The sequence below is a fragment of the Rhamphochromis longiceps genome, linkage group LG5 (genome assembly GCF_057381845.1).
Source record: "Rhamphochromis longiceps isolate RC_006_pf linkage group LG5, R_longiceps_female_GT1.1, whole genome shotgun sequence".
Taxonomy (NCBI): Eukaryota; Metazoa; Chordata; class Actinopteri; order Cichliformes; family Cichlidae; genus Rhamphochromis; species Rhamphochromis longiceps.
Window position 1 is genome coordinate 38,941,385 of NC_140561.1, and position 26,747 is coordinate 38,968,131.

The 26,747-nt window shown below is 40.9% G+C and overlaps 2 protein-coding genes across 2 annotated transcripts; one reads left to right on the top strand and one right to left on the bottom strand.

Moving 5' to 3' along the window:
- Window positions 1–28: 28 nt before the first annotated feature.
- Window positions 29–8,502, bottom strand: sec13 (SEC13 homolog, nuclear pore and COPII coat complex component). Its single transcript, XM_085407612.1, has 9 exons — window positions 8,349–8,502; window positions 8,105–8,149; window positions 5,520–5,635; window positions 4,261–4,412; window positions 2,826–2,959; window positions 2,602–2,735; window positions 1,708–1,828; window positions 1,214–1,360; window positions 29–911 (listed from the first exon to the last, which is right to left on the bottom strand). The coding sequence occupies exons 1-9, from the start codon at window positions 8,349–8,351 to the stop codon at window positions 801–803; spliced, it is 963 nt and encodes a 320-aa protein (XP_085263738.1). The 5' UTR covers window positions 8,352–8,502; the 3' UTR covers window positions 29–800.
- A 722-nt stretch (window positions 8,503–9,224) lies between these two features.
- Window positions 9,225–26,747, top strand: cand2 (cullin-associated and neddylation-dissociated 2 (putative)). The gene is made up of 24 exons (XM_085407613.1): window positions 9,225–9,442; window positions 10,423–10,566; window positions 12,238–12,392; window positions 12,845–12,968; window positions 13,163–13,220; window positions 13,565–13,763; window positions 14,200–14,305; window positions 15,608–15,750; window positions 16,446–16,756; window positions 17,205–17,346; window positions 17,913–18,031; window positions 18,183–18,329; window positions 18,761–18,982; window positions 19,073–19,279; window positions 19,813–20,000; window positions 21,418–21,583; window positions 21,807–21,947; window positions 22,448–22,587; window positions 22,875–23,050; window positions 23,245–23,340; window positions 25,039–25,208; window positions 25,286–25,450; window positions 25,601–25,708; window positions 25,979–26,747. Exons 1-24 carry the CDS (start codon window positions 9,375–9,377, stop codon window positions 26,207–26,209), a joined length of 3,726 nt encoding a protein of 1,241 aa, XP_085263739.1. The 5' UTR covers window positions 9,225–9,374; the 3' UTR covers window positions 26,210–26,747.

The window sequence follows — 26,747 nt, forward strand, 5'->3', positions numbered from 1 at the left end:
TTATATAAATGAAAAAAAGACATTAAAATTGTTTTAATATTAAACAGTTATTTAATTACATCAAACATGAAAAAAAAAAATCAATGGATTCTGATTATACACCTGGAGAAAAACGATCGCTCCATTCATGGTTGTTAAGGCAGATTATTCATTTAACAGCTGAAAAGAGTCTGCAAACATTTTACCAAATAAAACATTTATCCACTTATCATTAAATGTAAATCCAAACCAGGCAGTCAAGTCATGTTTTGTTTCACTATGAGAACATGAGAGTTTGTTTTAGGTGTGAAGGTGGGCTCACCTGCTTTGTTTTTATAGTTTTCTTGGTTCACCCAAAGCCAATTTGAGTGAACTAGTAATTAGAATAAAGTGTTGAAAGTCAGGACGACTGCCCCTGAGGATGCTGGGAGCATTAAGGGTGATGGTAATTTTGTTCTCCAGCAGTGGAGGTGGAATATTTCTGGAGCAGAGCAGGAAGAACTAAACTTTGATGAAGCTAAAGACTAAACAAACAAAGTTGTGTCCGGATTTCTAAACGTTAAAGTAAAAATACAGAGAGCGATGATTCTTTGAGTTGTAATGGTTTCTTTCCCTATAATAAATTCTCCTTGTTGATTTTCAGCAGGCACCCAACTCATGCTGAAGCCTAAAACTCAGATTATAGACCAGGCTTCATCACTGTGGGCGTCTTGTTTTCAGTCCAAATGTCCAGCATGTTTATTCTTTCATCTCTGAAGGCTGAGGGTCATCATCGAAGGGTCAGGGGTCACGGAATGGGTGTGTGTGTTTTAATTCGAGGGTCACTGCTCATTCTGCTGTGTGTCTGTGATGGTGGAGACTGCGCCCTGGCCTTTGCTGACATCACTGATACACGCCCACTGACTATCCATCGACTCCTTCCACAGCGTTACCTGAAAAGTTCATAAATAGTTTAATAAATAAACTATAAATAAAATCAGAGTCAGCGCTCAAATCTAATTCAACTTATTCTTTAGAGTTAAATATTAGCTTTGAGAAACAGCCATAATATCCTGAATCAATAAGGTTAAAAAAAATAAGGGCAGAGCTCACTGCAGGTTGATAAAACCATATCAATAAAATATATTCTTCCAGACTGTGGCATGTTTAGTTTGCATATAACCAAGTCAGACAGAAGGAAATCAAATGATATCTATAATTTTATGTGGATTTGGTGTAAATGTGTATTTTCTACCTTGTTGTCTCCTCCTGAAACAGCCAGTATATTTCCAGTGATCGACCAGCTGACGTGCCACACCACATCGTTGAACTTGTGGAGCAGTTTGGCCGTCCAGGTGTTGCCTGCAGGGTCGTCACACGTCCAGATAAATACTCGTCCATCCTGGAAGAATGGAAAACAATTTCCCACATAACCCCAGTGGAAGAAAAACAGGAATGGTTTGATTTTATTCAAATACTTTTTTGCAAGCTGCCAATAACACTTGCTTTTATATGATACCACATTTTATGAAGCACTACAGATTAATGTAACCCGCTTATGAACTGGTGGATCTTTAATCTCACACTTGACTGAACCGGAGGCACACTCTGGCTCCATCTAGTGGTGAAAAACTTGTACCTAAGTTATCAAAACTTTATTTATAATGTCTGAATGAACACTTTATGTTTTAGGTGCTGGAAAGCAGAATAAATTGCATGTTCTGCATGTGTAATCACATCAAATCTCACCTGAGAACAGCTGGCAATGGTGCTGGTGGGAAGACCAATAGATGGAGCCCAGCCAACATCTCTCACCCAATCACTGTGAGCCTCCAGCTTCTGATCCTCCTTCCACTGCCCATCCTCCTCTCTGCAGGCAGGAAATATCAATCAGTGACAATTAGGTTTAAGAAAAAAACCAAAAACAAAACAAGAAAATGCTTCAGACCACAAGCCACCCTGAACCACACACTCATGCAGAGCTTTATTGTCTATACTTCAAGCAAGAAATGTATCTTCCTTGGATTCAGCCAATTAGGATAACCAACTAACCCAGTGTGTCTTGTGGTATGTGGGAGGAAGGAGGAGTACCCACAAGGGTACTGAAAGAACATGCAAACTAGGCACAGGAAGGCTCTAGCCACGTTTTTAAACCAGAAGCCTTTCTGCTGCGAGGTTCCACTCACCACTACCACACTTGTCACACAAGGATCACCGTGTTTGTGCTGTGGTGACATTAAATATCAAGATCAGTGAACTTTCCCCAGAGAACCGAAACTTTCTGAAGAGCGAACATCTGATTTATGTTCCACTGAAATATGTTTGTACTCCTCAGGTTTCTTTTGTAGTGTTCAATGCTTCTGATTGGTCAAGTGTTCATGTCTTACACAACTATGTTATAATAATAATAATTTCTTAAATGCTTCTGAAACTTTGAGTGTGTTGCAGGAACACTGCCAGTGCTACCCATCAACCTCCTGGTATGCACCTATAGTATAAATTTGAAAATCCTTTGTGGGTTTCAGAAAAGTTGACCTTTGACCTTTTTACTGAGATTAGAACGTGTCCAAAAGTTTTAGTAGATGCACCTATGGTATGAACTGTAATTTCCTTCAGAGATTTTCAGAAAACATGAGCACTTACTTCCAGAGTTTGACCAGGTTGTCGCAGCCTCCGGAGACGAAGCGCTTGACGTAGTTTGGCTTCTGTCCCGATGGCTGATCAATCAAGCTGCCTGGAACTATAGCGGGAGCCCAGCTTACAGCGTTGCAGCCAATCTGCAGCAGAATCACAACAGTGTGTTACATCCAATGCAGGATGCTGCTAAAGTGACATTTCAAACATTCAGAGCAGTTTGTAAGTCTCACAGTGTGAGCATTGCTGATCTTCTTGACATCCCACTGCTGATCTCCAGTGAACGTGAGAAGGGAAATTGCTCCGTCTGAACTGCCACAGGCCAGGATTAGACCAAACTCATATGGACCCCAGCAGACTGAGTTCACTGTGGAAACACAGGAGGAGGCTCAATGAGACAGAGGCCTGAGGAGTCTATCAAATCTTAATGCAATAAATTGTGCTTCATTATTTTGTGAGCTGACACACCAAACTGATCTGTTAAACTTCTAATTCTACCGAGGACACAATCTACAACACCGGATTTCTGAGGAAGGGACAAAAAGAAACAAATAAAAGAGTACAAGGAGGGGAAAAAACAGCCAGAGGGACTCCAGATCAAAACACACTAACCTACTGAGAAAAATTCTCATAATCACTACAATAAAATTGAGCAATTAAAAAGGAAACATAACATGCAAGATGCCACTATAAGGTAAAGTGGCTGACAGGTAGAGCCACACCCCCCCCAAAACCCACAGTGAGGCATCTGATAAAAGACACTGTGGTGAAGGGCAATTACAAAGTGGAGCTACAGAAATGAGGAACTAGAAAATGATGGTTAAAAACCATAACACTGATACACCACAAATAACAAAAAAGGTCAGTCAATACACAGACAGTGATGGCTGGATCTTCTGTAAAAACACATTGCCCAACCCAGATTTTGTGTTTACACCTAAAGCAAAGTGATTTTCTTTGTGGTGAGAACAATAATGTGAATACAGGAAAATCCACTAAAAGTTAAAAATATTTAAATATATTTCATATATATTCGACAAGTTAGTAAAATTATTACATATACTTCAACTTTGGTGGCATTTTGCTATGAGGTTGGTTAAAAACCTAAAGTTTGAGATTCAGACTTTTTCCTTCTACCATTTAGAAAGACTGTTATCAACCTCTGAGGGCAGGTGGCAGCTGTTTTTTTTTATGTGCATTAAAGTTATATAAAAATTTTACCGTGCAAATGCAAATTCCTTGCTGACAGTTTAACCAAAAGGCATTTCCAGTGGAAACTGGCCGACATATCCTCAGCATAACCATGTATAGATTTCATTTTATTTATCGTTGCCCAACATTATACCGGTATTACCATGAATGGTATGATATGGCCCAGCCCTGTTATACCGACACAAAAATGTGGCAGGTTGAATAAGGAAAATGAATCAGAAGCCTTTTTGGTTAATTTCTGAAAAGCCTTGGACTGAGCACCCTGGATTTATTCTTGTATCCGTGGAGATCCAGTAAATGTCCTAAGTGTTCAATAAAAGATATTAAATGTATAGTGTTGTAATTGTAAATACAAAGAACATGAATTAAATAATCTGTGAGGATCTGATCTTTTCTTGTGTGAAGCCACCTGCATGTATAAGACAAGAATTGAGATTAAACTTGTATCAAACCCACCTGACGACTCGTGTCCGGTGTACTCGTACATCTTGTCCCAGGATCCGTTCTCTTCTTTCCAAATAATGACTTTTCGGTCGTAGGAACAGGAAGCCAGGATGTTGCCGAACATTGGATGAGCCCACGCTACCTGCCACACGGGACCCTCGTGGCTACAAAACACAAGAGATGCAAATTAGTTCTGTTTTTCACTGAGTACCTGGATTTGTCACCTGGCAATTAAATTACAGCAGACAAAAGTGCCAACAAGTTATATTTCATCACCACAAGTGATACAAGTTCATTTTTTAGCTTTAGACTCTTGGTTTGCTCAACAAACTGAGGCTTCATAGTAGAGCAGGGCGATATGACCAAAAATATTTATTACGATATACATTCGAAAATTTCGATAACGATATAACTGACGATATAATTGACACTAGACAAAATATTAAAGCGATATAAAAAAATTTTACCGTGCAAATGCAAATTCCTCGCTGACAGTTTAACCAAAAGGCATTTCCAGTGGAAACTGGCTGACATATCCTCAGCATAACCATGTATAATATCCACAAAACTTAAACAGAGGTTAAACACACACAGTATGGTAACATTATGTTGAAGCTCAGCACGTATCACTCCGCGAGGCTCCTGCCTACGATAGCCGTAATGCTCCGACAATCCATCAAGCGGTGCGGCTTCGTAGCTTAGCAAAGTCGTACTAAAACATTTAACAGATTTTCGAGCGCCGTGCACATAAAATCGTTTTGAGGTCAGTAAACACAACCAGAGTTCATACATAAGGCACACGGGATTATAAGGGGCTCTGTTGATTGTCAGAAAAATCAAAGAATTGATTTTAAGTGCGCCGTATTTTCCAAAAAACACGGTAATAACGACGACCCGCTAGCATGCTCTGCCAAAAATAGTGCTTTGTTGTGTATCTGAGGGACAAAAGCCAAACCAGTTACACACCAGTGAAGCTGCAGCATTTTTACAAACTAGTTCTGGTTCATCTGTTTCATTCAACGATCAGCTTTCGCCCTTCTCATTCTCTGCCGCCGCCATGCTTTTTCCACCATGTGAATATGAAAACAAAGGCACTGCGCATGCACGTTTATAGAATAGAATAGAATTCAACTTTATTGTCATTGCACATGCACAGGGCAACGAAATGCAGTTATCCATAGTCTATAACAATATTTCATTTTCTTATTGTTGCCCAACATTATACCGGTATTACCGTGAATGGTATGATATGGGCCAGCCCTACTTCTTACCCTCTGAGGTCTGCCACAAGGATCTGCCCTCCGTTTCTGACGTCAAAGATCTTGACGGTGCGGTCAGAAGAACAGGTGGCGAGCCGAGTCCCGTAGTAGTCCATCTGGGCATCGTGCTGAAACAGACAGAGCAAAATGTAAAAACCTGAGTGAGAACCTCCACCTCTACCTTTCAATTTAAAGAATATTTTATACATTTTCAGCAACAAGTCAAAGTCAAAAGTAAAATGAACTTAAAAATGCTCATGGTGATTGTTCTGTGATAGTTTAAACATCATCTAACTGAAAATAAAAAGGATAAATGCTGCAACAATGATTTAGTCAAAAGAAAATACTTTATTCTCTTAAAAGGGATAGTTCGGATACTGAGGAGCTTTTGCACATCTTCCTTTGCTGGAGAATCAGCCTTAAATCTAAATAATGTGCTTTCTGTGGCTGTAGTCAGCAGCCAAAAGTAAACACAATAAATCAGTTTGCAACATTAAGAGTATTTTCACAGCTGCCATCAGACTGTTCTTTCCAACAGGGAAATGAAGCCATATCTATGAATGCACTGTATTCAAAACCGGCTTTGACACAAACATTGTCGTTACCTCATTGAACATGTTGGTCTACCACTGCCCTCTTAAGTTAGTTAATGTTATTGTGTCCCTTTCATGTTTTTGAGGGGTTACTTCAGATAAACGTGTAAAACACAAAAGTCCTACAGCAGACGTACAGGTTACAGTTTATAACAAACGTACAGCTAAGTCAAGTTCAAATGTATCTGTGGCAACAGTCACAGGGTATCAGTGGCAAGTTGTTAATGATTTGTTTCTGAAATTATTATTTTAATAGCCTTTGCCAAAGATGGAGCTCAGCTCAATGTGCTTCATCATGTATGACTTAATGATCACAATCAACAGTGAAAATCACTGTTTGTGTGAATTAACACAAAACAGGTTCAGAGTGGGCTGATGATGTTCTGCTGTGTGTCGTCACCCACTGACAATCCTGGTTTTATTGTTAATTTAATCAACTCAAATGTTCTTTTATATGTAATTTAGTTTAGTAGTCTGGACTTTATGAAACATAGTGACATATAGACATGTGAAAAAAGTCAGTTTAAAAAAAACTTTAAGTAGATCTTTGAAATAAACTTAGTACACCCTATTGTTTCTATGAAACGCTACATGTATTGGTCAGTATGTGAAATGCACAAGAGAGTACAACTGAACAAGTCTGGTTTGTTTGGAGAAAGCCTCGTCTCTCCCTAAAGAACATGGTAGCACTTCTGGAATAATGTTCTTTGGACAGACAAGATCAGGTGTAGAAGTCTAGTGAAAACCAAACTCAGCGTACTAGCACAAACATCTCTGACCAACTGTCAGCACAATGGTTAAGAGGTGCTGATTTGGGCTTGCTGTGCAGCCACTGCACATGGAAACCCTGCAGTTACAAGTCGACCATAAACTCCTCTGTATACCAAAGTATTCTATTTATTATTTATTTATTTATAAAGCACATTTAATAACAACAGAGAGTTGACCAAAGCGCTGCACAACGTAATAATTAAACAGTGGCATTAACAGCAACAACAGGTAAGAAAATTAAAAGAAAATTAGGATAAAAAGAATTGGTAACTCTCGTGCAGTATAAAAAGCCAAAGCGAAAATATATGTTTCAAAATGGGATTTAAAAGGATTGACAGTTGGGGCTTTTGTAATGTGGAGAGGTAGATCGTTCCACGTTTTCGGTGCCACAACCGCAAATGCCCAATTCCCTCTATGAACCATCCTAGACTTGTGTAAGGTAAGGAGTAAATGATCACTTGATCAAAGGCCTCTAGAGGACATATAAAGCTGCAAAAGGTCAGACAAATAGTCTGGTGCCTGACAATTTAGCGATTATTAAGTCAAAAGTAAGATTTTAAATTTTATTTTAATTTTGCACTGGAAGCCAATGAAGGGAAGCAAGCACCAGGGTAAAATGTTGGTGTCTCTTCACAGGAGTCAAAAGACGGCTGCAGCATTTTGTACAAGTGTCCTGCCAAACTGGACTGACTGACACCAACATAAAGTGAATTACAGTAATCCAGCTGAAATAAGGCAAACGCATGGATTGCTCGTTCCAAGTTTTTAAAGGATAAAAATAATCTCACCTTGGATATGAGCCTTAATTTAAAACAAGGACCGCTGAACAACTGAATTAATTTGTTTCTCAAATCTAATTTTGTTATCCAAGAAAACCCCCAGATATTTTTTATTCTGGAGTCAAATGTGAAGTCATCAGTCCGACAGCTAAAACTTGACTGAAACAGGGTCATGAATTAGGACAATGATCCTAACAGAACAGTATCAGTCTCTGATGATCAGCTAGCAGTGTCAGATCGCAGCAATATCAGTTTGTTACAACTGGGTTTAAGGACAATGGATAACACGTTACAGTGATAATATTTACTGACGTTTCATTGTACACATGTTTCTATCTCTAGTTATCACGCGTAAAAGCTCACTTACAGGTACTTAAAACAAGAAGGCTAACATCAGCTGTGATTAGCAGCTAGTTTCGGTTAAATGAAAAAGGGAAAAAAATGGAAAACTTACAATCATGTCCTCGTGAGAGGTGTCCACGGTATTAATAACAGAAACCTGAAATGAGCAAACATTATATAATCACAAATACTGCACATGAATTAAAATGTTCATTGATTTTCCTGCTACTACTAGCCACTTTGCTAAGGAGCTACTTGGACTTGGGCACGTCAGCAGCTAACGGTAACCGGGAAAATGCCACAAATGTCAGCGAACAGCTTCACCGGTGGCCTAAATGCAAAGTTATCAAACTCACCATGACCGTGACTGACACAGAAACCCCGAACAACACGAGTAATCCTCCTTTTTTAAAAGAAACCGGCTTCACCGACTACTCCGACGTGGCAACAAGTAAGATAACCGCTTCCCACAGAGTCCAACTGCACTTCATACCGGCGGAAACAACAACCAGTAAACAAGTGTTCCGCATAAGCGTTTAGACGAGATCACCTTAACCTTGTTTAGAAGCTAAATATGAACACATTCTAAATAAATTAAAATCCGATCCCTCCCAGATTAGTGAAAATATTTAAAAAAGCTACATTTTCTCTTTTTGAACTGATTTTTAAACATACAAATATCTCTTTCATTAAATATGGGCAGTTTCTTGTCATAATTTTGTCTTTTTTTGTCAAGTGACTCTGTTTTTGTTTCCACTCAAACCTCACCCAAACTTCGATATAATAATAATAATTTGTTAATTATTATTATTATTATTATTATTATTATTATTATTATTATTATTATTATTATAATTATTGTATTATATAATAATAATAATTATTATTGTTGTTATTGTTATTATTACATGGTTACGTGAAGAACACAGTTAACCCAAACTGTGCTGCATGTGTGAGTTATCAATAAAGTTGAGGAGAAAAAAATCTAAACGGCTACTGTAATTGTTGTTGAATTTGTTTATCAATAAAGTTGGGATAAAACTCCAAACGGTTAATGCTAACCGATAACCGTCGGCATTTTTTTCGGCAAATTAGCGTAAAAATAAGACTTGAAACTCGGTTTATCGGCACATTACCGCCTCCGTATGGCCGGTTGGACTCCGTGTGTCCACACGGCGGCGCCACAAAGCTGAACCACTTTCCCTTGCCGTCTATTTTTGGCCGGGCACGCCGAGTGTCGGGTTCCATCAGGCCGTCAGCTCTCCTCTCTGCCCCCCCTAGCCTCGCCATGTTGTCGGCTTAAATCTGGTGGCCAGTTTTCTGAGTTTACCGTTGGAAAAAAACTTTTTCTCAGCCTGAGTGACAGCCTAAACAGTGGAAAGATGTCGAGTGTGTCCTACCACATCTCCAACCTGTTGGAGAAAATGACCTCCACTGACAAAGACTTCAGGTAAGAAACAGTGAGCAGCTCTCACAGTGAGATGACACTTTTTTAAAACCCCCACTTGTGTGTGCCATTTTACCACAGAGGAGACAATAGTGCCCTCTATACAGTCTTAATTACTTTTATTTAATCGACACATCATTTATTAGTTTTCTCTACCTGAAAACAAAAAATAGATGTAACAATTTTACCTAACCAAGGTTACGTTTTCATAAAAAACTCCAAATATTATATTAATATTATTGACTAATTTAATCATTATCAAAATATGTTTGTAAATATCTGTGTCGGCTGTGATTTTTTTTAAAGTACTCAATTACAGAAATTGGAAGTAGGGATTTTTTGCTAACATGATAAATTCATGATCTAAATAGTTTTATATTTTGATAAAGTGAGTCGTTGTTGTCCAGGTAGATAGCAGTAGGTTCAAGAATGTTGGAGATTTTTGTTATTTTATTTTGTCTTAAAAATCTTTTAATACATTGCAAAATATCTTTGGAGATGTTTTTAACACTGGAGAACACATATTGGGTTTACTGCCATGTATGACCAAGAAAAGTATATTCTGCAACTGTTTTACATGTTTTGATAACTCTTTGAGTGTTATAAACACATCTATAAGCCAACAACAACACAAGTATAGATTTGAATTACTTAATAATACCAACCTCTACCTCTCTCTTTGTTGTCATTGAATTGATGAGCTAAATATTTATTGGACAAGTAATGTGCACATCTTTACTGAAAGACCACAATTGTAACAGAAGTGTCGAAAAAGCATCTAATTAAAGAATAAATAGACATCTAAACAAATCTAGACACTTAATTCATTATTTGACCCTTTTTTGAGGCAGTAATGAAAAGAAGGATTACTGAAAGGATTCACAGATCAGTTTATTAACTTTGGTCTCTATGTGTGTGTGTGTGTGTGTGTGTGTGTGTGTGTGTGTGTGTGTGTGTGTGTGTGTGTGTGTGTGTGTGTGCAGGTTCATGGCCACCAATGACCTGATGCTGGAGCTGCAGAAGGACAGCATTAAGCTGGACGAGGACAGCGAGAGAAGAGTTGTGACCATGCTGCTCAAACTGCTGGAAGACAAGAATGGGGAGGTGCAGAACCTGGCTGTGAAATGGTAAAAATCTCACTCGTACGCACAGTGTGAACCGGTGCCAGAAGTCAGTGTCCTGGTGTGTTTTCTTTCCTTAACTCCACAGTCTGGTCAGGGGTCAAAGGTTAGCTTCAACCACGGGCCCTTTAGTTCATGTAAACTGTATTTTATTTATTATTTGGATTCCTAGAAAGGTGCTCTTTGTAACTATCCTCTGTAGAAGGGTTAACTAGGTTTAACCACCAGAGGGCTGCATTATCCCCAACCCTTGAGTTATAGACTATTTTAAGTTTTACTGTATCATCTACTCCCATTTACTCGAAAGTCTGTTTCTGGAAACTTTTGTCTTTTGAATAAAGGTAATGGAAAGTGACAGCATTATATCAGAGTTCAGCGGGGAGCCTCCCACTGTTACCAAAGTGCTTGCTCATAGGGGGTCATATGATTGTTGGGTTTTTCTCTGTAAGTATTATTGTAGGGTCTACCTTACACTATAAAGCACCTTGAGGTGACTGTTGTTGTGATTTGGCGCTGTATAAATAAAACAGAATTGACCTGAATTGAATTAAATAAGGATAAGAGTGTTAATATGTCTGTGAAGGTTCTCAGTCATCCAGGTCATCGTAGGCTAAGGAGCTTGGAAAGAAAAGCGTCTGGACTTGTTTAAGTTGCTTGAAGACGTTTCACCTCTCATCCGAGAAGCTTCTTCAGTTCTAAGGTCAAATGGTGGAGAGTCCCAGATTTAAACCCAGTGGGAGTTTCCCCCCAAAGAGGGACAAAGGACCCCCTGACGAGCCTCTACCTAATCACATGAGCCAAGGTGTGAAAGCGGGTGTGGGTCCCAATCAGCCAGGGTTTCGGGTGAGCTCATTCTGAAACCTGGCCCCACCCTATCATGTGATTTCCTGAGGTCAGATGGCCCACTTCCTCCATGTAAAGGTTGGCTACAAAAGGTGACACGGGGGAGCCCATGGCGCAGCCATGTTTTTGTCTGTAGAAACCCTCGTTATATTTGAAATATGTAGTGGTGAGGCAGAGGTCTAACAGTGTGCAAATCTGATCGGGTGTGAAGTTGGTCCTGTCCTCCAAGGAGCTGTCTTCTTGTAGTTGTTTTCTGACAGTCTCCACTGCCTCCGTGGTGGGTATGCAAGTGAAGAGGGAGACTACATCAAAGGACACCATGGTTTCATCTGGGTCCAGGGTAAGTTTCTGGACCTTGTCGGTGAAGTCGGTGGAGTTCTTGATGTGATGTGGGGTGTTCCCCACAAGAGGTGCTAGGACAGTAGCAAGGTGTTTCGAGATGTTGTAAGTGGCTGAGTTTATGCTACTGACAATGGGTCTGAGTGGGACAGCTTCCTTGTGGATCTTAGGAAGTCCGTAAATGCAGGGTATGGCATCCCCTGGGTAAAGGCGGTGATATGTAAGGCGGTCAATGATTTTGTCCCTTTCAAGGTCTTGAAGGCAAGCTATAAGAGTGTTAATGCACTAAAATGAGAGTGGTACCTTCATTTCTGCTGGACTTAAAGTATTGATGGTGTCTGTGTAGCAGGCTGTGTGTTAGATAGCCACCTTTTTGTTTTTGCAAAGTGCTTGGTTAGATACTACAGGTCATATTTCTATCACATAATTATTTAAACAAATAGTGGTTTGAAACAAAATTATGACATTTTTTAACTTGGTGTGTTTGTTTTTAAGCCTGGCGCCTCTGGTGAGCAAAGTGAAGGAGCCCCAGGTGGAGACGATGGTGGACGTGCTGTGTTCAAACATGACGTCGGACAAAGAGCAGCTGAGGGACATTTCCAGCATGGGACTGAAGACCGTGATCGCAGAGCTGCCACTCACATCCTCAGGTGAGCGCTCACTGTCCTCCCACCTGTCTCCTCGTCGTGATGATCAGCTTTTAATGGTGGATTTCCATCTCATGTTAAAGGGGCAACTTCGAGAGTATGAAGAGCATCAATAATACATGGCATAGAAGCAAAGCTTACATTGTAGACAGTCATTCATATTTTACTTTAATAAGTTTGTAATTTTCCTGGGACTGCATGTAAAAGTGTCTGAAATTACCTACACAGCTACAACATGCCATATTTGTGTTTTCACTAAATAATAACCAATAATTGTAAATTGTCACTTTTTCACCATTAATTTTTGCACACTTTCGCTGCCATCTGGGCTTAATTGTCACAATTATTCAGCAACTACAGTCCTTAATGTGAGCTGAAATCAGGATGTCTGATCATTTGAAGGCAGTGAAAGCTCAAAGTTCTTTAAACATCCTTGTTTTGGGTTGGATCCACAGGTTTGACTCTGACAGGCAGCGTGTGTAAGAAGATTACCTCCCAGCTGATTGGTGCCATGGGGAAACACGATGATGTGTCTGTGCAGTTAGAGGCCCTGGACATCCTGTCGGACATGTTGGGAAGGTAAAAACAAGATCTCGGTCCAAACGTGATGACTGTCCCACATTAGAAAAGTACCAGCTCAAACACACACACACACACACACACACACACACACACACACACACACACACACACACACACACACACACACACACACACACACGGTACACGTTGCTGAACTTTTAAGCTTTTCACTGTTTGCTTTTTTTCCACAGGCTGAGTGGTGCACTGGTCAGTTTCCACAGCTCTCTGCTCTCCAGCCTGCTGCCTCAGGTGAGAAACACTCAGCCGCTCAAATGTTAACTGTGGTTTTACAGTGTAGTGCTACCATGACAACCCAAAAAATCACTGTCATCTGTTTTTAGACATAATTATTAGTATACTTAAGATAGCAGGATATTTTTCATATTATTATAAGAAACCCGTTTTTATAAGAATCGTGCACATCACTTTCTCTCATTTCACGTTGCTTTCAGTATATTTACTGTATGCTTTAACAGCTTTATGATGACTTTCATTCATTTTGTTGTACAGTTTATTTGATTGTATTTTTACTCATTTGTCCCTTTATCTGCTCGTTAATGTTTCTTCATTCATTCGTCATTTGGATGCTGCAGTTAACCAGCCCCAGAATGGCGGTCAGGAAGCGCTCCATCTTAGCTCTCGGTCACCTGGTGCCCTGCTGCAGCCCTGCCCTCTTCTCCCAGCTGACAGAACACCTGATGAAAGAGCTGGCCAAGGGTCCGCCCACATCAATGACAAGAACATACATCCAGTGCCTGGCAACCATTAGTCGTCAGGGCGGCCATCGAGTCGGTGAGCTGATGCTGTGTTTATGCCGCCTTCAGTGCTGAATGGGGAAACAAACTAGTAGGACAGTGACCGGTCTTCTGAAAGGTTTCAGATGTTGATAGTCCAGCGCTCCTGTATTCTGACTGTTTTTTATAGAATACATCTTCTTAGTTTCACTAATGTAGCAAATGTTCCACACTCAGACATGTAAATGCCTTTCAGATGATCTAGAATTCAATTTAGCACTGATAGCTAAGATGATGACTTTCCTCCAACTTTCCCTGTAGGGGGAAGTCGGCTCTTGGCCCTTCATCTGGTGCCCTTGCACTGTATGAAGCCCCCACATGGCTGCAGACTCGTGGATCTTTTTAAAATTTGGTTCTTCATGCATTTTTTGTGTCATTTAGTGAAGAAAAACATCTAAAGTGTAGATTCTTTTCCCATTCTTTGTGGTTTGTAGGTGAACATTTAGAGAAGTTGATCCCAATGGTGGTAAAGTTCACCGGAGTAGAAGATGATGAGCTGAGAGAGTATTGTTTCCAGGCCTTTGAAGCTTTTATACGCAGGTACAAACAAAGTCATGTTTCCATCACTTTAGGGGACAATATTTTCACGCTGATTTCCCACAGAGTTACACTGACTATAACCAGAAGCTCTACAGACCTAACCCTGTTCTAATTGTTACCTTGAAGCAAGTCTTTATATACATTCACTATAGCAGTGTTTCCCAAACTTTTTTTGCTAAGCCCCCCTTTGCTTTACAAGAAAAATGCCCCCCCCCCCTTCTCATGCACACGCACAAACACATCCTCCAACCACACACGCCCATATTTTGCTCCCTTTCACACCTCAAACATTTAGTAAACAATTAAGGAAATACAAGTAAACTGCAATAAATTACAGGTAGTAATAAAATAAGCTACTAACTCTTTTACACTACATCCACACCTACACGGGTATTTTTGAACACGCAGCTGTTTCGTCCACACGTAAACGGCGTTTGGAATCACCTAAAACGGAGATTTTTTAAAACTCCTTTTTTGCGTTTACGTGTGGACGAGGAATACAGACTTCGTCACGCAATGTCAAAGGTATGAGCCTTTTTTCACGTCACGCTGTGCGCCACGTTATTGTTTACATGAGATGAATTGCAGAATGGCAGATAGAGACAAAATACTGTTAATCTGACTGTCTGCAGTTTTTACACACTTACATACACACACGCAGTTACTGTCTCTCTATTTAGAAAGGCAGAGGCGTCACCGTGTGATTATTTTACGTGTAGTTGTTTTTTTTTTCATGTGTAATAATATTCAACATTGCTATCAATACATTTTTCAAAAAATGCCTCTCTGTGCAAAATGGATTTAAAAGCATTAACAGCTGTGGGATACTGTTAGTCCGTGATTTGAACAGCCCAGCGCTGCTCCCGACGCAGGGAAAACCAACCCTGCAGGGAGACCTACCTCAGCACTTGTGCAGGTGAAGCCAAAGAGCAGATATGCTTCACCATATTTTCAAGTCTTTGGCTTAGAATGAAGTTGGTTTGGAAACATATTCAGCGATGCTTCATCTCCTGCTTTGCGTTCGTGGAGGCGCCCCGTGCTAGCAGTGTCCAAGCGTTTTGTTTTTTTCCCCCCCTTTTCATACGCCCCCCCCTGTAATGGCTCTGCACCCCCCCCCCCCCCCCCCCCCCCCCCCCCCCCATAGGGGGGCGGGCCCCACACTTTGGTAAGGTCTGCACTATTGGGACCTCTGTTCAGTCCATGTTGTAAACAGGTCATTGTCCCCTCAGCATGACCCACAGGCGTACATACCCACACTCCGTGTCCTTACTGTGGCTCTTTCTGTTACTTCCTGATTGGCAGGTGTCCAAAGGAGATGTCGCCTCACATTGCCACAGTGACTCAGCTTTGTCTTAAGTATATGACCTTTGACCCCAACTACAACTATGATGACAACGAGGAGGAGGATGAAGATAGAATGGACATAGATGATGAGCTTGAGGAAGGTGTGTGAGATCTGTGTGTCTGTGAATAGAAATTTAGCAGAAAAACTATTAACAGGAAGCAAATAACAGGAACATACAGAACATGATGGTAATCAATCATCATGTTTTAGGTGTCTAGTTTTGAATTAATCCAGCGATTACGATCTGTACATCCATGGTTACATTCCAAATGGCCAAATGATAACTGATCATTTGTCCGTTTTCAGTGGCGTGAAAATGTGAACAAATGAGAGCTCAGAGAGAACAACAGTCCTTACCTGCAGCTGACACCACAGCAGGACAACCTTTATTCTTTAATGCTGTTTTCTTGGTTCCCAAATAGGCCTCTGTGTTGGTGTTTACATTTTCATATGTATTTTAAAACATAAATATCAGTCTTTAAAGCAGGTCTTTATAACTGACATTGAAGCATGAAATGTTCGTATGAACACAGACTACATTAAAAACACTGAAGTTAAAGACATTTAGGCTGCATATGGATGATTTTTGTACCTGTATTCTTTAAGTGAGTTTATCTGATTTAGAAAGAACTTTTCAACAAAAGCGGCTGTTTTTGTTCAGATTGAGTCTGTCGATTCTTAAAACTATTACAAACTTCACACAACAAAATGTGAGATCTTTTGAGTTTTGCTGTCTTCCATCCGTCACCTGTATGAAGCAAATCGAGTTTATTCTCGTTTCACGACTTCACTCAGAGTCAGACGACGAGTACAGTGATGACGATGACATGAGCTGGAAGGTGCGGCGCTCTTCCATCAAGTGTCTGGAGGCGTTGATCAGCACGCGTCTGGACCTCCTGCTCTCCTTCTACTCCTCCATCTGCCCCGCTCTGCTGGCACGATTCAAGGAGCGCGAGGAGAACGTCAGGGCCGACGTCTTCACTGCTTTTTCAACGTTGCTGAGACAAACACGGGTGGCATCGAGTCGCCACAGCCTCATCGTGTCTGGTTCAGATCCCGGGGTGAGAAGAGAGGAGGAGCCGGCAGTCGCCTTGCTGAAAAAACAGGTGCTGAGAAGTTTTTGGATGGAGTTTAATTGAGTTTCACAAGTAGAGCTGAAAAGTAGATAAATTTAAATTACATTTTTAAAGGTGTCATTGACTTACCTAAAATTCAAAGATGTTTGGTATTTAAATTTAAAAGGCAGGCTACAGAGTCGAGACTACCTAACAGTCCAGGCAAATCAGCTGATCTTTGCTCATTTCTAGCATCATCTTTTTATTCTTGGACTCCATCAGAGTAGCTCTCTATGATTTACAATTCCAAATGCCTGCATGCTTATCCCATATATGAGCCTAAACAGACCCTTCACTTTCTGTCTGAAAAAACCTGCTTGAGCTTCTTCGCCTTTAAACAAACGTGTCCATATCTAAGATGTTGCAGTCTTCCAGTTCTGCTGAGCGTCTCGTAAATATGAATTGCAGAAATAAATTGTGCGGCGATTTGTGTGTCCAGGTGCCGGCGACTGTAAAGGCCCTCCACAGACAGCTGAAGGAGAAGAGCATCAAATCCCGACAGGGTTGCTTCTGTCTCCTCACTGAGCTGGCTCACACTGTACCGGGAGCCCTGGAAGAGCATATACCTGCCCTGATACCTGGTAGGCACACACCTACACACACACACAACCCCATTCAACTATCTTAGTGAGGTCCTTCAGTGACATAATGCTTTCCCTAGCCCCTTACCCTAACCATTAAAAATGATTGCCTAACCCTTACCCTAAACCTAACCATAACCTAATTGTAACCCAGACACTAAAACCACATTTTGAGCCCCAAAAATGCCTTTAAATGCCTTCAAATTTGTGAGGACCGGGTTGCGTGTCCTCACAAATGACTGTTGGTTCTCACAAGTATAGTAGAATGCAGATTTCGGTCCTCACAAAGATAGCTAGACAGGAACACACACACACACATGCATTACAAATTAATTCTTAACCGTCAAACTGGTCAGAAACTTTCACTCTCTTTTCAGCAAAGTCACATAGACTTTAAGGGAGATCTTTAAGATCTTTAAGATCTAAAACTCACACATTTCCTACAACCGGCTGTTCCTAAGTCTCCCAGTAGCTTTTCTCTTTCACTTCAGCTGCTGTATTTTGGCTCCTTACTCCCACTCTTTCTTTCTTTTTTTCTTTCTGTTCCTGTCCCCTCCTTCCTGCAGGCATCGTCTTCTCCCTGACAGACAAATCCACCCTGTCCACCATGAGGATCGATGCGCTCTCCTTCTTCAACGTCCTGCTCCTCTCCCACCCTCCTCAGGCCTTTCAGCCACACATGCAGGTTTCAAAAACTTCTTTTAAGGCTTTGTCTTGAAACCTGTACACTGTCTCTCATAATGACTCGGGGGATCTGCAGCTTTAAAAAGTTGAATCACTAAATTTTTCAACAATAATGAGAATGTAAAGACTAACTTGTGCTGTGACCCCTGCAGGTGCTGCTGCCCCCAGTGATTGCATGCATTGAGGACACGTTCTATAAAATCACCTCAGAGGCTCTGCTGGTCATCCAGCACCTGGTCAAAGTGATGAGACCGCAGGGACAAGCAGGAGGATTTGACCCTAAACCGTTCGTTAAAGAGGTGAAATAGCTCAGGACTGTTTTGCTTTCTGGTCTGAGGCGGTTTAATTTAATTGTGCTCCATAGCATCCTGTCTATTTATCATTTTTCATGTGTTGTGGGAGCAAAGAATTAATGAAAAACGACTGTGAATGGCAGGTTAAATACTGTGATTTGTCTAAGGAAAATGAACAAACATGACTTTGCCGGTGCTTTCCTGCTTGCCTGAATCAAAGTATTTCTACAGAATTATAGATTTTAAAAACATCTGAAACAAACTGTGATCAAAAGGTTCTGTGACTGCTCCCTCTTCATGGTCTCTGACATCGCTGGTTCATACTTTGGCACCAGGAATTTTGTGCTGCTGTGCTGGTGCCTTCACAAGGCTTTCCTGATGTGTGGAACAGGTTCTACCTTTTCTTTATAATTTTAATTTATTTATTTTTCCCAAAGGTGTTTTCTGTAACGATGAAGCGGCTCAAAGCAACAGACATCGACCAGGAAGTAAAAGAACGAGCGATTTCCTGTATGGGTCACATTGTTTGTCACCTTGGTGACCACCTGAGGGCAGAAGTTCAGGCAGTCTTGGCGATCTTTCTGGAGAGATTAAAGAATGAGATCACAAGACTAACAGCAGTTAGGACCATCACCCTCATCGCTGCCTCTCCGTTAAAGGTTTATTATGACTTTCGTTTTGTTTTTTTAATTTAATGAACACATTATTTAATTTGAAAGATTTTAGTAACTTCCTGTCCTTTTCTACAGATCGACATGTCACCCATCCTGCCAGAAGCGCTCTCTGTGCTGGGATCTTTCTTGAGGAAGAATCAGCGGGCGTTGAAGCTCGGGACGCTGGCGTGTCTGACGGCGCTGGTCACTCATCACGCTGCCAGCATTAAACCTGCAGCCCTGGAGCCCGTGCTGAGCGAACTTCCTACTCTGGTGGATGAGAGTGACATGCATGTTTCACAGGTACAGGCACTGAACCGAACATGCACATGAATCAGGTCAAGAATTAAATCTATAGAATATAATTTTTTTTCATAAATGAATCAACGTGCATGTGCATGACATTTGAACTTAGACAGACAGTGACAGGAAGTTTTACTTTTTGAGATTGCCTTTTAGAAAGCAGTAATGTGCCTATTTTATGTCGTATTATGGTAAAAAATGTGTAATTGCAGATTTTTGGAGGTGGTTCTTTTTGTTCCATCATATAGTTCACACCAAGAAAAACATATACATTTAGGAAGTGGGTTAAGGAATATCAAACATAAAGTTTAGGGCTCAGATTACATGTGTTGGTGGAAAGCGGGGATCTTATTCTGCTCATTTTGATTTTTATTTAGATTTTTTCTCCTTGTTCTCTGTTAGCGTAGCTGCATGACTCAAAAGTTCACAGGCCGCTGAGTCAGCTTTCCTTAAAACAGGATGTTGCCTGCAGACATTGTTGGACACATGAAACATGTTGTGGTTGAATCTACCTGTAGTTTGCCTTTGTTTAGGTGTCCATCACTTTGCTCACCGGTATGGCCAAAGCCTACCCCTCGACTCTGGCTAAGATCAGCTCGTCTGTTCTGCCGGGAGTCTTCAGACTCATCCATTCACCGCTCCTGCAGGGTAGCACTCTGGAAGCAATACTCGAGTACTTGCAAGCACTGGTGCTGTCCAAAACCAGTAATCTGAGCTACAGGTGAGATAGGATGTGGTTGTGAATCTCTTTGGGTCATTTATCCTAATAACACTGGACAGATCAACAGTTTTGGAGTGGGAAAGCTGTTTAGTGCTGAGGATTATTGCTAATGGCTTATTTATAATGTTTTCGTTAAACTATAATGAATTTTAATCACTGATATGAATCAAATGTTTTTAAATAGTTGTTGGAAAGCCTCTAATTTAGCCCACATTTTTAAAAGAGCAGCAGTGCATCATTCCAGTGTTTCCCTCAGGCATGTAAACAGTAGTTATCTCATCAAATGCCATGAAAACCTTCCAAAAGCCACAGTTCAAATGTGTTTAAGTGATTAGAAGTCATTATTTTATATTATTAGACAGCAAGAATATGAAACAGCGCATTGAAACACCATCAGATTCCCAGGAGTCCACATTAAATCACATCCCCTGGGTGTAGACGTCAGTGTGAGTGTTATCTCCAAGAAATGAATATTCATGTAATTACCATCTGCAGGGGAACTCCAAAGTTTTTACAGATAAATATCAGTTCAGTATTCGGAGGGAGGAATACTCAGTCTGTTGTGTAATGTCTTCTCTGGCTTTGGAGAAGTTTGTCTGGTCTGAGAAAATAAGCATGAGTCAGTTTGTTCTGTGTTGACTTTGAGATAATTAAACCAAACCAGGAGAATGACACAACCTGATAACATCTTCTATTTAAAGTGGCAGTAAAGCAAGTCTTTCCCCTGAAGGTTTGTCAGATAAGAGTCAGACTCTGCACTCACAAGCTGCTAAAGTCTTGTTTAAAACATGTTAATCATGACCACAAGTGACCTGGTTAGCCTCAACTAACCCACATTGCATCAGCAAGTCATGTTGATGTTCCTGTACTGCCGATTAACATATGAGCAAGATGTATAGTGTGTCTTCCTCCGACTGTGTGTATATTTCAGTCCATGTGACCTTCATCAGATTAATTATATTCTATCATTTGTGTACATACTGTCCATATACCTGAAAATGCTTTTTGTTCAGGCAAAGCTTGATCTTGGATCCAGACCAGACGAACATTCAGTTGGGGTGAAATGCCTCAATCACTGCAGTACACTTATTTTCGTGTATGATATATTTTTTACAGAATAATATAATAATGGTCAGCGCAAATGCTTGGTTGGATTCTACTCTGACAGGTCTACGTTTTCCGTCTGCACTCTTCCTGTTTGCTCAAGATTTTTTATTTCTATCTGTAATTTTTCTTAAAGATCTTTAATTATATTGTTTGATATGAATCAGAACATTTTTCCCAGCACCTTTGTTAAACTATAACTGGAAGATTTAATCAGATCAGTCCATTTAGTTTTAGCAACATATCAACACAAATACTACACCCGGGATTATAATCCTCTCCTCTCCTCTCCTCTCCTCTCCTCTCCTCTCAGTCAGTTGCTGAAGTCTCTCATGGAGCCGTTTCACAGATCTCAGTCTTCTGCAGATGGCAGCATTGTCCATAGGCAGTCCTACCACTCAGTCGCTCACTGTGTGGCTGCTCTGTCCTCTGCTTCTCCCAAAGAGACTCCTGGCACTGTGGCCGGCTTCATACAGCAGGTGTGAGAGTCTGGCATTTGTACTCTGCTTTAGCTTCAATGGAGGTTTCCTCTAAGAATGTGACACAAACAGACATGAGATATAAATTTGTTAGACAAATTTCGTGTTTGTTTGTTTTATAAAATTTGATCTGAAACTGTCCTCTTAGAAGCCACCTTTGTTTTCTTTGCTGTTATTACTTTAACACTTACCTCATTGAAATTCTGCCCTCTCCTCTCCTCAGGTGAAGAATCCCGGCTCTCCAGAGGCTGCTCGTGTCCTCGCCCTGTTGTGTCTGGGGGAGGTGGGGAGGAAGGGCAGTCTGGGAGGAAGTAAGGAGGTGCAGGGAGTCATCTTGGAGGCTTTCTCTTCCACCAGTGAAGAGGTAGGACACACTATCCACATCTGAATATTTAAATTTTTCATTCACAATGAATAAATTTATCTTTTAGTTAAAAGAAGAGCTTCTCCAAATCCGATTGTTTATTTTCCACAAAGGAAAACTGATTGTTTCCCCCACATCACAGTTACATTTCCTTGATATTGAAACCTAATTAGTCAAAAAGTCCGTTTTGTTTTTTACCCTTTTACTGCTTTGATATCAGTGCCAGTTGTTTGTTTTACTACTTATTAGGTAAGTGCTTCTTCAGTGTCTGATAGTTGTTTCACAACGGCCAGAAACAGGAGGTGTGAAAACAGAGCTTAAAGAAGATTTAGAGATCTGACAATCAGTAAAAAAGATCCTTCAGAATGAGATGTTGCTTTAGCTCTGTGGAGCAAACTGTGTGGAGAGTAGAGTGGGTTAGTTCAGTCGATGAATTAATGCGACAAAGGTTAAATAAGCTCAGACAGCCGACTGTGTGGACATCTTGTTTGTGATTTCAGGTGAAGACGGCAGCCTCCTGCGCTTTAGGCAGCATGGCCGTCGGCTGCCTGAGCGATTACCTGCCCTTCCTCCTGAAGGAGATCTCAGCCCAGCCACGGAGACAGTACCTGCTCCTTCACTCCCTCAAAGAAGTCATCAGGTGTGTGTTCTGTTGAATGTTTGGCTAAATGTGTGTGTGTGCATTTAATTCACCATAATCTGTTGTTGTTCTCTGAAGCAGGTGATCATTGAAAAGCATCATTTATGAGTTCACTGCAGTTTAAGTGTGAATTTTGCAGTAACAGTTTAATATTTAAGCTGATAAAAATGATAGATTTTGCCAAAAAACTTTGCAAAGCTTTGCAACAAAATTTGCATGACATATGTTGAATAAAATAAGTTTAAAGTTTTCTTAAAGTTTCCTTCCTCCTCTCTCTCTTTGTTCAGTGTCTGTCCAGCCTCCAGTCTCTCGCCCCATGTAGAGTCTGTGTGGGCCTTGCTGTTTCAGAACTGCGAGTGTCAGGAGGAGGGCACCAGGAACCTGGTGGCTGAATGTTTGGGAAAACTCACTTTAGTCAATCCGGCAGCACTTCTGCCTCGACTTAAACAACAACTTAAAACTGGTAGGATGATATTTAAGAACTGTTTTATATTTTTGTTTTTTATGTCAGATGCAACAAATAATGCAGAATTAACATCTTCATGGTCAATCTCTGTTTCTGTACATGGTCTTGACATTTTGTATTAATATGGCTTCAATATGAATGAGAAAAAAATATATACAAAAATCTTTATTTTTGTTACATTGTCTCCACAGGTTCTCCTTTAGCTCGCAGCACCGTGGTAACAGCCATCAAGTTCACTATTGTTGACCACCCGGCACCTATAGATTCACTGCTGAAAGACTGCATAGGTAAATGTTTGCATCCCATGTTACATCATTACTCTTCATCTTTTTACAGTAAAGTGGGAACATTTTTCTAAGATTCAGTTTCATGGTGAAACGTTAATGGCTCACATATGCAGATTTGCAGAGGTAGCCGAGCAATTCTGGTGTTTCCCTTTGGAAAAGGCTGTGTGAAAGCAAGTTCTAAACCTAAAACTTTAATTGCTGACCTGGTCCAACGGGTAGACTGGAACACTTGTAGATGGTGATGGTGCGATGAAGCTCCATGAATGTGTCGAATCTTTCCGAACAATTGCTCATTTTGAAGTAATGACATCTACTGTTCATTCGATGTACAGCAGCCCAGCTGTGATAATACATGTGGGGTGCATACCAGCGGATATCAGGTTCTGTATTTTATTTTTGCTATACACACAGACACCTCTAACCAACCATCCTCTCTGAGATTGATTTGAGAAGATGTGTGTCATTATTAGGAGATATCATGTCTAAATGCTCCCTAACTGCGGATATTTTTCACCTTGTTGGCTCCATAATGTTCTTATAATCTCCTTGCAAGCTTGTGATGATCCTCAGAGTCACGCCAGATCCAGTTCACACAGAAAATTAAAATTCCTGCATCTTTTCAACAGCTCGAGGCACATCACGAAGCAGTGATCTCATGTCAGAGAAACAAGCCTCATTTTGTCAATGCTGTCAGATGTAACATCACTCATTGTAGATGTATGCTCTCCCTTTCAATTCCTGAAGAATCACACTGCATTGAAATACAGGCTTGTACCGGTAGTATCATTACACATAGTATAACATGTCTCATAATCAGATTGACTCGCCTTTCAAGCAGAATCAGAATACTTTATTAATCCCTGAGGAAATTATGTGGTTACAGTGTCCCCAAGACAATAAGAACAGCATAGAATAAGTTGTTCCTCAGCCTGCTGTCCCAGCATGCAACGGCATAGAGGATGGCGCTGGCCACTCTGGTAGAGTGTAGTGGTGTTTTTAACCCAGTCCAGCTTATTATCAACGTTTATTCTGAGGTATTTATAGTCCTCCACTTTGTCCTCCTGGATTGAAACAGGTTTCCTGATCCCCATAAAGTCCACAATCAATTCTTTGGTTTTTGTCACGTTGAGCTGCAGAGGATTCTGCACAATTGAGCAGGTAGATGAATAGGGTCCTCTGCTCCGACGCAGGGCTGGTAAGCAAAATGAAGGGGATCCTGATGTGGCCTGACTGTAGCTCATAGCAGGTCAAGGATGAGACTTTCCAAGGGTCTGTAGTCCTGGGGGCCACTGGGACAGATGTCTTCCACAGCACCAGGACTGTCTGCAAACTCAAACTCATCAGGAACAGTTTATACACAGGCCTTGAGAACACGAGGACTCACCCTGTCTGGTCCAGCAGACTTGCCTGAGTGGAGTCTTCTCACTTGTCTCAAACCTGTGTGGCCATTATAGGAACTGCAGTTTTCCCCCTTCTTTGTTGGTAGCATTTTTCAGCCCCACAGATTGATGCTTGGATGTGTAGACAGATAAGTGATACACTGACTACAGATAAGTTCCTCATATGATCCCACTTAAAAACCAAAACAAATGTTCATTTAATCTTAAATATAAACTGAAGTCTAATGCTGACTCAAATATAAAAACCCAGATGAGGCTCTGAAAAATAAAAAGCTGTGATGTCATCTCTGTGTGACAGGTGACTTCCTGAAGACCCTGCAGGATGAGGACATCAATGTGCGACGTATCGCCTTGGTAATGTTTAACTCAGCAGCTCATAACAAACCGTCTCTGATCCGCGGTCTCCTGGGAAGAGTGCTGCCTCACCTCTACAAGGAGACCCAGATCAGGAAGGACCTCATCAGAGAAGTGAGTTAGCTGATTTAGAAGCAGCAGGCGTTTCTGTTCATGCTCTGTGCAGACGTTTTACTGTTTGTGTGCTGCAGGTGGAGATGGGTCCGTTCAAGCACACTGTTGATGATGGGTTGGATGTGCGTAAAGCTGCATTTGAGTGTATGTACAGTCTTCTGGACAGCTGCCTGGAGGGGCTGGACATCCTGCAGTTCCTGGATCATGTAGAGGAAGGACTCAAAGACCACTATGATATCAGAGTGGGTGGAAAAATAGTTAAAGTAAAAATGATCCACCTCTTTACCTTCTGTCCTGTGGAATGATTTCTGGGGTGTTCAGTAGCACCAGCAATCAGAAAATAATGATTTATTTTTGATCATTTTCTCCTTGTTTTTAATATCACTGTGCAGATGTTGACCTTCCTGATGCTGGCCAGACTGGTCTCTCTGTGTCCTGCTGCTGTTCTCCAGAGACTGGACAGGCTGGTGGAACCACTTAAAGCGACCGTCACCACCAAAGTACTCAAACAGACACACAGTCTTAGAAATCAACACTTCATTAAAACATTATGATTCAGAAAATAAAAAAAAACTGCATGGATTGGAGTTGATGGTCTCTTAAACACAACTTACCAGAAATTATTTATAAAAACCGCATCCTTACTCTCTATGAACCTTTTTTTATAGTTTAAAGGTAAAATACACAGAGATCTTTACAAACCTGGAGTTGTAACCTTGAGTTTCCCTCTGCCTTGAAATGAAGTCTCCGTCTCCTTCCTCCACCTGCAGGTGAAGGCCGGTTCTGTGAAGCAGGAGTTTGAAAAGCAGGAGGAGCTGCGGCGCTCGGCCATGCGTGCTGTCGCCGCCCTGCTGGCTGTACCTGAGGTGGAAAGAAGCCCCAGCATGGCCGAATTTGCCAATCAAATCAAAACCAGCACTGACATGGCGTCTATCTACCAGAGCATCAAGGGAGGGGAGGGTGGGGGTATAGGAGCCACAGAGAGCATGGATATGAGCTAGAAACATGCTGGAGATGTTCATGAGAATGTTTTTATCGATGAGCTTTAGGCACAGCACATTAAACTGATCTGTGTTTGTACAGTGTCAGGTTTCATTTTCAGTTATTTTGTTCTTCATATTTTGTTCCTTCCAGCAGGAGTTCGGTTTAAATTAGTTCACATGAATTAAAGTTGTAGCAGCAGCCTCCTGGGTCTTTCAGATTTTCTCATGGATTTGTTCAGGATCTAAAAAAACATACATTTGGTTTTATGCTATATGAAAATGGGACATCACAACACCACAGCAGACATCTGTGTTTCACTCACGAAGGAAATTTGTTCACTAAGTGTGACGTGCTTTTCAGTCAGCTGTCTGTGTGAAGTGCAGACTTTTCCCTAGTTTTGTAAGATTTATAAATAAATTGGTATATTAAAGTAAAACTGAGCATGATTACATCCTTTACAGGTTATTCGAGCTGGTTCTTTTAGATGTTTATAAACAAAATTTGTATTTTTCACATAAATAAACAACTGTGACAAATCAAATTTGTATTATGTTT

Bases quoted from the DNA above. Each gene is read 5' to 3' on its own strand.
- sec13 (XM_085407612.1), bottom strand. The intron at 4,413-5,519 runs GTAAGAAGTAGG...TGTGTTTTGTAG, and splicing joins CTTGTGGCAGACCTCAGAGG to CCACGAGGGTCCCGTGTGGC. The intron at 2,960-4,260 runs GTGGGTTTGATA...GTGTTTCCACAG, and splicing joins CACCGGACACGAGTCGTCAG to TGAACTCAGTCTGCTGGGGT.
- cand2 (XM_085407613.1), top strand. From the start codon at position 9,375: ATGTCGAGTGTGTCCTACCACATCTCCAACCTGTTGGAGAAAATGACC. The intron at 13,764-14,199 runs GTGAGCTGATGC...TGTGGTTTGTAG, and splicing joins TCAGGGCGGCCATCGAGTCG to GTGAACATTTAGAGAAGTTG. The intron at 14,306-15,607 runs GTACAAACAAAG...CCTGATTGGCAG, and splicing joins TTTGAAGCTTTTATACGCAG to GTGTCCAAAGGAGATGTCGC.